This window comes from Chanos chanos, chromosome 14 (assembly GCF_902362185.1).
Source record: "Chanos chanos chromosome 14, fChaCha1.1, whole genome shotgun sequence".
NCBI lineage: Eukaryota > Metazoa > Chordata > Actinopteri > Gonorynchiformes > Chanidae > Chanos > Chanos chanos.
Window position 1 is genome coordinate 732,501 of NC_044508.1, and position 12,500 is coordinate 745,000.

At 45.9% G+C, this 12,500-nt stretch overlaps 1 protein-coding gene across 1 annotated transcript in view; it reads right to left on the reverse strand.

The window, feature by feature from the left end:
* Positions 1-12,500, reverse strand: part of unc5ca (unc-5 netrin receptor Ca) — a 93,824-nt gene that overhangs the window by 9,445 nt on the left and 71,879 nt on the right. Inside the window, exon 8 of the mRNA XM_030791708.1 lies at positions 2,259-2,420. Coding sequence (XP_030647568.1) covers positions 2,259-2,420 — 162 coding nt within the window. The remainder of the gene's footprint in view (positions 1-2,258; positions 2,421-12,500) is intronic.

Consider the following 12,500-nt stretch of genomic DNA (forward strand, 5'->3'; position numbering starts at 1 on the left):
TGACGTGTCTGAGTGTCTGAGTGTTTGACGTGTCTGAGTGTCTGAGTGTCTGAGTGTTTGAGTGTTTGAGTGTTTGAGTGTTTGACGTGTTTGAGTGTTTGAGTGTTTGACGTGTTTGAGTGTTTGACGTGTTTGATGTGTTTTAGTGTTTGACGTGTCTGAGTGTCTGACGTGTCTGAGTGTCTGAGTGTTTGACGTGTCTGAGTGTCTGAGTGTCTGAGTGTCTGAGTGTTTGAGTGTTTGACGTGTTTGAGTGTTTGACGTGTTTGACGTGTTTTAGTGTTTGACGTGTCTGAGTGTTTGACGTGTTTGACGTGTTTGACGTGTTTGAGTGTTTGATGTGTTTGAGTGTTTGAGTGTTTGATGTGTTTTAGTGTTTGACGTGTCTGAGTGTCTGACGTGTCTGAGTGTCTGAGTGTTTGAGTGTTTGAGTGTTTGACGTGTCTGAGTGTTTGACGTGTCTGAGTGTTTGACGTGTCTGACGTGTTTGAGTGTTTGACGTGTCTGAGTGTTTGACGTGTCTGAGTGTTTCAGTGTTTGACGTGTTTGAGTGTTTGACGTGTTTGATGTGTTTTAGTGTTTGACGTGTTTGAGTGTTTGACGTGTTTGATGTGTTTTAGTGTTTGACGTGTCTGAGTGTTTGAGTGTTTGACTTGTCTGAGTGTCTGACGTGTTTGATGTGTTTGAGTGTTTGACGTGTCTGAGTGTTTGACGTGTCTGAGTGTTTCAGTGTTTGACGTGTTTGAGTGTTTGACGTGTTTGATGTGTTTTAGTGTTTGACGTGTTTGAGTGTTTGACGTGTTTGATGTGTTTTAGTGTTTGACGTGTCTGAGTGTTTGAGTGTTTGACTTGTCTGAGTGTCTGACGTGTTTGATGTGTTTGAGTGTTTGACGTGTCTGAGTGTTTGACGTGTCTGAGTGTTTGACGTGTCTGAGTGTCTGAGTGTCTGACGTGTCTGAGTGTTTGAGTGTTTGAGTGTTTGAGTGTTTGACGTGTCTGAGTGTTTGAGTGTTTGAGTGTTTGAGTGTTTGACGTGTCTGAGTGTTTTAGTGTTTTAGTGTTTTAGTGTTTGACGTGTCTGAGTGTTTGACGTGTTTGATGTGTTTTAGTGTTTGACGTGTCTGAGTGTTTGACGTGTCTGAGTGTTTGACTTGTCTGAGTGTCTGACGTGTCTGAGTGTTTGAGTGTTTGACGTGTCTGAGTGTTTGACGTGTCTGAGTGTTTGACGTGTCTGAGTGTTTGACGTGTCTGAGTGTTTGAGTGTTTGACCTGTCTGACGTGTTTAGCAGGCTGTCGTGAGGGCGGCTGTTGATCTGTGCGTAGGTGGAGTGTGTGATGGAGAGACTGTTGATCTGTGCGTAGGTGGAGTGTGTGATGGAGGGGCTGTTGATCTGTGCGTAGGTGGAGTGTGTGATGGAGGGGCTGTTGATCTGTGCGTAGGTGGAGTGTGTGATGGAGGGGCTGTTGATCTGTGCGTAGGTGGAGTGTGTGATGGAGGGGCTGTTGATCTGTGCGTAGGTGGAGTGTGTGATGGAGGGGCTGTTGATCTGTGCGTAGGTGGAGTGTGTGATGGAGGGGCTGTTGATCTGTGCGTAGGTGGAGTGTGTGATGGAGGGGCTGTTGATCTGTGCGTAGGTGGAGTGTGTGATGGAGGGGCTGTTGATCTGTGCGTAGGTGGAGTGTGTGATGGAGGGGCTGTTGATCTGTGCGTAGGTGGAGTGTGTGATGGAGGGGCTGTTGATCTGTGCGTAGGTGGAGTGTGTGATGGAGGGGCTGTTGATCTGTGCGTAGGTGGAGTGTGTGATGGAGGGGCTGTTGATCTGTGCGTAGGTGGAGTGTGTGATGGAGGGGCTGTTGATCTGTGCGTAGGTGGAGTGTGTGATGGAGGGGCTGTTGATCTGTGCGTAGGTGGAGTGTGTGATGGAGGGGCTGTTGATCTGTGCGTAGGTGGAGTGTGTGATGGAGGGGCTGTTGATCTGTGCGTAGGTGGAGTGTGTGATGGAGGGGCTGTTGATCTGTGCGTAGGTGGAGTGTGTGATGGAGGGGCTGTTGATCTGTGCGTAGGTGGAGTGTGTGATGGAGGGGCTGTTGATCTGTGCGTAGGTGGAGTGTGTGATGGAGGGGCTGTTGATCTGTGCGTAGGTGGAGTGTGTGATGGAGGGGCTGTTGATCTGTGCGTAGGTGGAGTGTGTGATGGAGGGGCTGTTGATCTGTGCGTAGGTGGAGTGTGTGATGGAGGGGCTGTTGATCTGGCTCACCTGAGCGGGCTGTTTTGATGTTGACCGGCTGGATCTCTGTGTGGAAGCTGTGGTGAGTTTTACGATAGATGAACAACGCAACGATGACGGAGATGAGCAGACATAAGAGAACTGCAATGACGACACCAACATACAGAGCCACACCATCCGAACTCGGGGCAGCTACAGAATGAGAGAGAGAGAGAGAATCAAACTATTGCTTTACAACTCATTTACATCTGACTCCACACTGTTTTATAGACCACGTGGACAAAGAGAGAAATAGGAAAGAAGACACAGAGAGAGAGAGAGAGAGAGAGAGAGACACACACACAGGAGAGGACAGAGGGAGACAGGCTAATTAGCCCCTAATAAACCACTGAGAACTGCATACATTTACTCCACTGACATCTCCATCCACCATCCCTCCTTATTCATTTATCAGAGAGAGAGAGAGAGAGAGAGAGAGACAGCGAGAGAGAGAGAGAGAGACAGACAGAGAGAGACAGAGAGAGAGAGAGAGAGAGAGAGAGAGAGAGAGAGAGAGAGAGAGGGGTATAAAGTTTTAATTGCTGGGTTAAGAGCTCTCTGCTAAATTCGGATCAGGGAGGATTACAGAAAGATGAATCATTCAGCTCTTTAACATCAAAGGGAGGAGAGAAGGATTGAAGCCAGAGAGGGTTTAAAACAGGTCACTGACGGAGCTGGGTTCAGCACACACACCACAGCCAGGAGAGAAGCCAGAGAGCACAGTCTTAGAGTAGAGTAAATCCAAACCTCAGTGCACCCTCTAATGCCACGAAACGCACACACACACACGCACATGCACACAGACACGCACGCGCACACACACGCGCACACACACACACACACAGACAGACGGACAGAAAGACGGACAGAGTCGCTGACAGACACACATCTCTTATTCACGGGCTGATCGTTTGTGGAGTAGACTGTAGAGATTCTTGTGGTTTCAGGGTTAAAGGAAGAATCAATAGGGAGAGTGAAATACATCTCTCTACCAATAGAGGGCATTATGAACTCAAAGACTCATTAATTCACAAAAAACCAACAGCTTATGAGAGTCACATCTTTACACACATAAGACATAAGGAACTTTATTGTCACCGTACTGCAGTGCAAGACAACAACACAGCGGCATCACGGTGACACTCCCTGAATTTAAAACAATATTATAAATAATTAAAAAGTCAAAAAGAACAATACTCAAAGTGCAATCCAGTGTGCAAATAAACAATAATTAATAAACAATTAGCAGCATACATTTAGCAGCATTACAATGGAGTGCGATCATGTAAACAAGTATTGCATATGGGTATCTGAGTTCAGTCATGTATGTGTGGTCTCTGTATGTATGTGTGTATGTATGTGTGGTATCTGTATGTATGTGTGTATGTATGTGTGGTATCTGTATGTATGTGTGTATGTATGTGTGGTATCTGTATGTATGTGTGTATGTATGTGTGGTATCTGTATGTATGTGTGTGTGTATGTGTGGTATCTGTATGTATGTGTGTATGTATGTGTGGTATCTGTATGTATGTGTGTATGTATGTGTGGTATCTGTATGTATGTGTGTGTGTATGTGTGGTATCTGTATGTATGTGTGTATGTATGTGTGTATGTATGTGTGGTCTCTGTATGTATGTGTGGTATCTGTGTATGTGTGGTCTCTGTATGTATGTGTGGTATCTGTATGTATGTGTGTATGTATGTGTGGTATCTGTATGTATGTGTGTATGTATGTGTGGTATCTGTATGTATGTGTGTATGTATGTGTGGTATCTGTATGTATGTGTGTATGTATGTGTGGTATCTGTATGTATGTGTGTATGTATGTGTGGTATCTGTATGTATGTGTGTATGTATGTGTGGTATCTGTATGTATGTGTGTATGTGTGGTCTCTGTATGTATGTGTGGTATCTGTATGTATCTGTGTATGTATGGTATCTGTATGTATCTGTGTATGTGTGGTATCTGTGTGTATGTGTGGTATCTGTATGTATCTGTGTATGTATGGTATCTGTATGTATCTGTGTATGTGTGCATTTGTGCTTTTGTGGTAGGTGTGGGGGGTGTCAGGCCATGTTCAACAATTTGACAGCTTAAGGGAAGAAGCTGTTTTTTGGTCTTGTGGTGTGTGCATGTATTGTCCTGTATTGCCTGCCAGAGGGGAGTAGTTTGAGGAGGTGGTGGGCAGGGTGGGTTGGGTCACAGATGGAGGTCCTGCCCCGACATCGGGCCTGGGAGATGTGTCCCAATGATGCTTTGTGCTGTACTGATGACCCTCCGCAGAACTCTCTGGTCCTTCCTGTTGCAGCTGGTGTACCATACTGTGATGCAGTGCGTCAGGATGCTCTCCACTGTGCACCGGTAAAAGTTCAGGAGAAGGTTCTGTGGCAGCCTGGCTCTCCACAGCTTCCTGAGAAAGCAGAGGCATCGTTGTGCTGTTCCGATGACAGTGGAGGTGTGTACGGCCCAGGAGAAGTGCTCAGTGACGTGTGCCCCCAGGAATTTAAAACTGGAGACCCTCTCCGCTGCCTCGCCTTCAGTGTACGCTGGACCAGGATCTGCTCTTCCTAAAGTCCACCACCATCTCTTCAGAATTCTTGTTAAGAATGAGACTGTTGGCAGGACACCAGGCTGTCGGGTTTCACACCTCGTCCCTGTGTGCTGACTCATCGCTGTCAGAGATCAGGCCCATGACTGTCGTGTCGTCTGTGAACTTGATGATGGTGTTTCTCGCGTGGACAGGTAGACAGTCATGGGTGAAGGGGCCATGCAGGAGAGGGCTCAGCACACATCCCTGGGGAACACCGGTGTTCAGGGTGAGGGTGGAGGATGTGCTTTCCCAACCTGACAGTCTGATGGGTGGTTGGTTAGAAAATCCAAGGTTCAGCTGCAAATGGTTGTGTTCAGGATACTAGTCTGTTGGGAACGACAGTGTCGAAGGCCGAACTGAAGTCCAAGAAGAGCACGCAGACGTACGTGTCTGGTCTTTCCACATGATCCAGAGCGGTACGGAGGGCATGACATCCTCTGTTGATCTGTTTGCCCGGCAGGCAAACCGGTGCTGGTCCAAGGTGGCAGGGATGGTGCACTTGAAGTGAGACGATGTCAGCCTCTTGAAGCATTTGGCTCTCACCAGGGCGAGTGCGATCGGGTGATAGTCGTTTAGTCAAATCACATTTTTTTGCTTGGGTATGGGCACGACGGTTGTTGATTTGAGGCATGTCAGGACAACAGCGTAGGTCAGGGAGAGGTTGAAAATGTTGGTGAGGACCTCTGCTAACCGGTCAGCGTATGCCCGAAGCACACGCCCTGAGACGGCATCAGGTCAAGCCGCAGACTGATCCCGGTGATTTGACAATCTGTGCTGGTGTCGGTTTACACTGAGGTGGTTGCACACAGTGCCAATTCTCAGGAGGCTGAGACGGTTGTAGGTTCAGTACACCTCAACTTTACAGTCCGAAGAAGAAGAAGAAAAACGTTTCAGGGAATACCAAGCCACTGCACATCATCTTCCACAACAAAAACAAAAACATTTAACACAGAGAGAGAGAGACAGAGACAGAGACAAAGAGAGAGAGAGACAGAGAGCGAGAGGGGGGAGAGAGAGAGATATCACTCACTCTGTGTATGGAACAAGACAAACGGATGTTCCTGTCATGAATCTCCTTCAGTTTCTAAACTGGAGCAGTCAACATGCATCTGTCGCAATGTATATTATGAAAACACACACATGCTTCCACTCGCACACACAGGTGAGGGGGAGGAAGCTGACTCTGCCCTCTGAGAGGAAAAGACTCTGACTGATAATATTGACTGGTCTGTTGTGCTAATTAAGCCTATAGGTTCCACTGAGATGCATTGCCGGGGGCAACCGTGCCGATTACTGACAACACACCCCAGGAGAGAGAGAGAGAAACTGCCTGACCTGATTCAGAGAGAGGGAGAGAGAGAGAGAGAGCGAGAGATGGAGAGAGGGAGAGGGAGAGAGAGAGAGAGAGAGGGAGAGAGAGAGAGAGATGGGGAGGGAGGGCGAGCGCACATTCACCTGCTCTGCATCTTAAAAGTCCTTCATCAAAGAGAGGAGCAGTAAAACTAACAGCTCTCGGAAACTCAGAGAAACATTAGTTCCATCACTGGAACTACCTCAGCTTTCCTCCCCTCTGTCACACACTGAGACTCGAAACCCATAGAGACACACACACTCTCTCTCTCTCTCTCTCTCACACACACACACACACACACTCTCTCACACACACACACACACACACACACACACACAGAGACTCCTAAATACCTACTTTAATCATAAAAGCACCACATGTTTAAATATGGGAATTAAAACATGCTGTTAAGATAATCCTTGGCTGTATAGTTATGGGGATAATGGAGAACTGGTAATGGATGCCTGGTGATGGTGCAGACACTGGAGAGTGAAGAGCCTTCGTGAGGATGTTCTTTATGCTACAGCATGAGTCTCCAGCTCGCTCTTCAGCACAAGTCTAAGTCCTCAGATGAGTCCATACACACACACACACACACGCTCACTTAAACACGGGTCTAAGCCCTCAGATGAGTCCATACAAACACACACACGCTCACTTAAACATGGGTCTAAGCCCTCAGATGAGTCCATACACACACACACACACACACGCTCACTTAAACACGGGTCTAAGCCCTCAGATGAGTCCATACACACACACACACACACACACACACACGCTCACTTAAACACGGGTCTAAGCCCTCAGATGAGTCCATACACACACACACACTCACTTAAACATGGGTCTAAGCCCTCAGATGAGTCCATACACACACTCACACACACTCATTTAAACACAGGTCTAAGCCCTCAGATGAGTCCATACACACACGCACACGCTCACTTAAACACGGGTCTAAGCCCTCAGATGAGTCCATACACACACACACACGCTCACTTACACACGGGTCTAAGCCCTCAGATGAGTCCATACACACACTCACACACGCTCACTTAAACACGGGTCTAAGCCCTCAGATGAGTCCATACACACACACACACACGCTCACTTAAACACGGGTCTAAGCCCTCAGATGAGTCCATACACACACACACACACACACTCACTTAAACATGGGTCTAAGCCCTCAGATGAGTCCATACGCACACACACACACACCCGCTCACTTAAACATGGGTCTAAGCCCTCAGATGAGTCCATACACACACACACACACACACACACACACACAGACAGACACACACACACACTCACTTAAACACAAAGCTTAGCCTTCAGATGAGTCCATACACACACTCAAAGAACCCAGATTACAACAATGACAAAGACCAACAGTCGGCAGCCAAAAAACCCCTCAGCCAGGGTTTCTACTTCACACATATACCAAACTACATGTATGAAGCATTTACGATTTACAGGATTCTCTTAGACCGCCCCACACCACACAGACTGTTCTGGGTAAAGTGCTGGATGGCTCATATCTCCCCTATGGCCACGGCTGCTCATATCTCTCCTATGGCCACGGCTGCTTATCTATGCCTGTGCGAGCAGAGTGAAGCACAGCCTTCGACACCAGTGATGTGCTGGAAAGCCCTGCTGGCTTCAGGGGAGAGTTGCTGGGCCAGTCTAGATCCCAGGTAAGTGACTATTCATACTTTGTACATATGCAGAGTCTGTGAAACGGTGAATATAAGCTGTGAAAACGTTTGGAATAAATGGTTTTGGTCCGATGAGACTAGATCCCTACCATCGGAGTCTGGTGACAGCTTATTGCCATCAGGGGCAACATATGGGAAGCCGAATCCCAGGAGAACCTGTCGAATCGACCAGAGATCTGTGTTCAGTGCAAAGATTCATTCTCCAGCAGAACAATGGCCCAAAACACATCGCAGAAACTACTAAGGAACGGCTTGGAGAAAACATGGTTTGTTCTCCACATTGTCCTAGCCAGAGCCCAGACCTGAATCCAATGGACAATCAGTGGTATGACCTGAAAATGACTGTCCACTGATGCTCTCCATCTAGTCTGGCAGAGTTAGAATAGATATGCATTGAAAAAGGAGCAAAAATTCCAAAATCTAAATGTGCAAAGCTCACACAGACATCCCCAAGAATGCTCCGGGGTGCAACTGTACCTGAAGGAAGGACGAGTCTCACTGAATAAAAAGTATTTTTTTTATAAATTCATATCTGTGTTGAATTTACTGTGCTAGCGAAGGGAATAAAAACTATTTCAATGCATTATAAATGAAAGGGGGTGAATACTTTCTGATTGCATTATAAATGAAAGGGGGTGAATACTTTCTGAAGGCACCGTATAGTAGTGAGGTCAGAGAAAGTTTCCTAATTCTCTAAGACAGGAGTCTGTTTAAAGCACATCAGACACTGGCATGTCTCTCACCCTCCGCCTGAATCTTTCAACACATTACGAAATATTTGGGTTACCCCTCTCCCTTCTTCCGTTTACAGCACACACACTCAAGCTTAGGAAACTGCTCCTCCTTCAACGCACGATAAACTTAGTCCTCGCCTTTATTAACTCCAGACTGAGCTGCTGCAATGCTCTGTTTTCTGCATGTCCCTAAATAAACTGTAGTCAGTTCTAAACGGCTCTCACAACAAGAAGAACATTTGATCACATTAGCCCTGTGCTGTCTTCTCTGCATTGGCCTGCTCTAAAATTCTGCAGTGATTACAGACTACAGCTGCTCACTGACAAAGTTCAGACTGGTCTTTCTCCCCAGTACCTGAGTGATCTTCCAGTTCCTTATAATCCACCCCACCAATTTCACTGGTGAAGTGTAGGTTTTCTGACAGTTCTGAGAACATCAGAGAGTAGAGCATTCCCTTACAGAGCACGTCAGCTATGGAATAGCCATCCAACAACAGTCTAGGCTAAAAACATTCTAGTTTACTCAAGTCTACAGCACATCTGCCACAAGATGAGCAGAATTAGATGAAATGATGACAGAGAAGATGAAGTGAGAACACTGAACATGAACAAATTAACTACCAAGTAAAACATCCCAAAGAGAAGAGTGACTGACAGATAAGAAAAACCCCACTGAGACTCACATCGGTTTCCCTAATCACTCCTGGCTCTTGGAATCATCGGACAGACCGTACCTTGGATGGACGGATGGAGGAGGAGCGAAAGTAAATGAGGATGAAATGATTGATGCAGAAAAGGAGGAGTAAACATGAAGAACTGCCATTTTAACATCAGGGAGGTGTTAAACTCCCCTCCGCTCTTTTCAGTCTGAAAGGAGAATATAACTTACAATAAAAATAGCATTAAAAAAAAAAACTTTGTCAAAGCTTGTGTAATTCTGACATAGTCACTCCTAGTTCTCAACTCAGGACACATGCACTGTGGAGTCAGACAGATCTGAGGTTTAAAACATCAGATCTACAGAACTATGGCAGGGGCATCCCAGGGAGTGTGCCTATGAGCCCTGGGGAGCAGCATTAGGAGGGTTAGGTGGAGTGTTGATGGTTTGAATACAGGCTTAAGACTAAAGGACTGTTGGTTCTAATGTCTCTGCTCTTCCTCTGTGTGCTGTCACTGTAAACCAGTGAAGCCCAAGAGACAGCAGGGTGGCTGCAGCCTGTTCTCCCTCTCGCCCAAACGCCCAAAGTGACCACGAGAAAGAGTCACAGGGCCCGACGGTGGTTGAAGGAGTATCAAAAAACTGCAAAGCCTCATATCAGGGACATTTTGGGTTTTTTTGCCTGTGTGGTTGCTTTCTTTTGTGTTTAAAGAGAGCGAGGAAGAGCTTTATAAGAGGGTGGATGTAATGTGTGTTCAGGGCACAGTCACTGAATAATGGACAGTAGTGTGTGGGGCTGAAGCAGCTTTAAGAGCACGCAGATTTATTTCAAAACGTCCAAAAGAACATTAGTGCAGACAAAAGTCAGACTAAGAGTCTTTTAGCTCCTAAAATCAATCGGCCCAATGAGCCTAAATTTACAGCATTATTGCGTTTTTGTATTCTGAGTAAACTACTGATCCATCGCCGGATATAATGTTATAGATTTTGCGGGATCTGGGAGGCTTTTATGGGCTGGAGCGTCAGGAGAAATGTCTGTTGTGAAATGCTTCGTCTTTAAGGCTCTACTGCTCAAGGACAGATTCGGCCAATACGGGGAGATGCTCCAGAACGTACGTCCTGCCCCCCCCCCCCCCCCCCCCCCCGTTCTTTTCTTTTTCCATCCATCCTTTTTAGAGTGGGTCTAAAGAACGAGCTACACTGGTGTTCTGACTGCGTTTATTTTACGCTCACCGCTAACTTCATTAGAAACACCTGTCCTGGATCTGCACTCACAGGCCACTGTATATCATATGATATCAATGATCTGATATCAATGATATGATGTATATGATATGATATATACATATGTGATATGAGATACATAATTAGGGCTGCAGCAGTATAAAAATGTCCTTACTGTGGTATTTGAAGACTGCCACCTTGCGGTTTGCAGCAATACCGCAACCAAACCCCCCTTTGTTTAATTATTCATATATTTGACGCTACTTGTCCCTTAACATGTTGAAGTTGTTGAGCTGAAAGAGTAAAATACGATGGCATATTAGGGCCATATTGAGGGATTAAACAATTCTGAAATTTTGAGAATAAGGTCGTAATATTATGAGAATACAGTTGTAATTTTACAAGAAAAACTCATAATATTACAAGAATAAAGTCATACATTACGAGAACAAAGCTCGTAATTTTAGGCCGTGTGTTATTTTAGAGGGGAAATATCAGAAGAGCAGACTGCGACCTGCATTAAACAACGAGTAATGAAACTGCAAACTTGTGTTTGCTCAACAAGCCAAACTGCATTTATTAATTGTTCAATGATAAAATAATTAAAAGTAAATGAGTAAAGTTACCTGTTGTCTGATGTGTGTGACATGGCACAATGCCTGAGATAAACAGCAGTGTAGACTTTTTCTATCCACTGTGTATATGATATATATGTGATATGATGTATGGTAATATTTTTTTTTTTATGATATATGACATATAACATGTGATATTATATATGATACATGTGATGTGATATGGGAAATACATGATATATATGATATATGGTATGATACGATTTGGGTGTCAGATCTCAACACAGCGGTGACATTGACATGGTGGTGACATGTTCGTGACATCATAGTGTCAGGGCTGTGACATGGTAGTGATGTGCCGGTGACATGACTATAGTTAAACCTGTTTTTCACTGATCAGTTGTGTTAAGATACTGACGTGGTGGTGTTATGGCAGTGACGTGGTGGTGCTATGGTAAGGACGTGATGGTGTTATGGTAGTGACATAGTTGTGTTATGGTAGTGATGTGGTGGTGCTATGGTAGTGACGTAGTTGTGTTATGGTAGTGACGCGGTGGTGTTATGGCAGTGACGCGGTGGTGTTATGGTAGTGACGTGACAGTGTTATGATAGTGACGCGGTGGTGTTATGGTAGTGACGTGGTGGTGTTACTGCAGTGACGCGGTGTTGTTATGGTAGTGACGCGGTGGTGTTATGGTAGTGACGTGGTGGTGTTATGGTAGTGATGTGGTGGTGTTATGGTAGTGACGCGGTGGTGTTATGGTAGTGATGTGGTGGTGTTTTGGTAGTGATGTGGTGGTGTTTTGGTAGTGATGTGGTGGTGTTATGGTAGTGACGCGGTGGTGTTATGGTAGTGACGCGGTGGTGTTATGGTAGTGATGTGGTGGTGTTTTGGTAGTGATGTGGTGGTGTTTTGGTAGTGACGCGGTGGTGTTATGGTAGTGACGTGGTGGTGTTATGGTAGTGACGTGGTGGTGTTATGGTAGTGACGTGGTGGTGTTACTGCAGTGACGCGGTGGTGTTATGGTAGTGACGTGGTGGTGTTACTGCAGTGACGTGGTGGTGTTATGGTAGTGACGTGGTGGTGTTATGGTAGTGACGTGGTGGTGTTATGGTAGTAACGTGATGGTGTTATGGTAGTGACGCGGTGGTGTTATGGTAGTGACGTGGTGGTGTTATGGTAGTGACGCGGTGGTGTTATGGTAGTGATGTGGTGGTGTTATGGTAGTGATGCGGTGGTGTTATGGTAGTGACGTGATGGTGTTATGGTAGTGATGTGGTGGTGTTATGGTAGTGATGCGGTGGTGTTATGGTAGTGACGTGATGGTGTTATGGTAGTGATGTGGTGGTGTTATGGTAGTGACGCGGTGGTG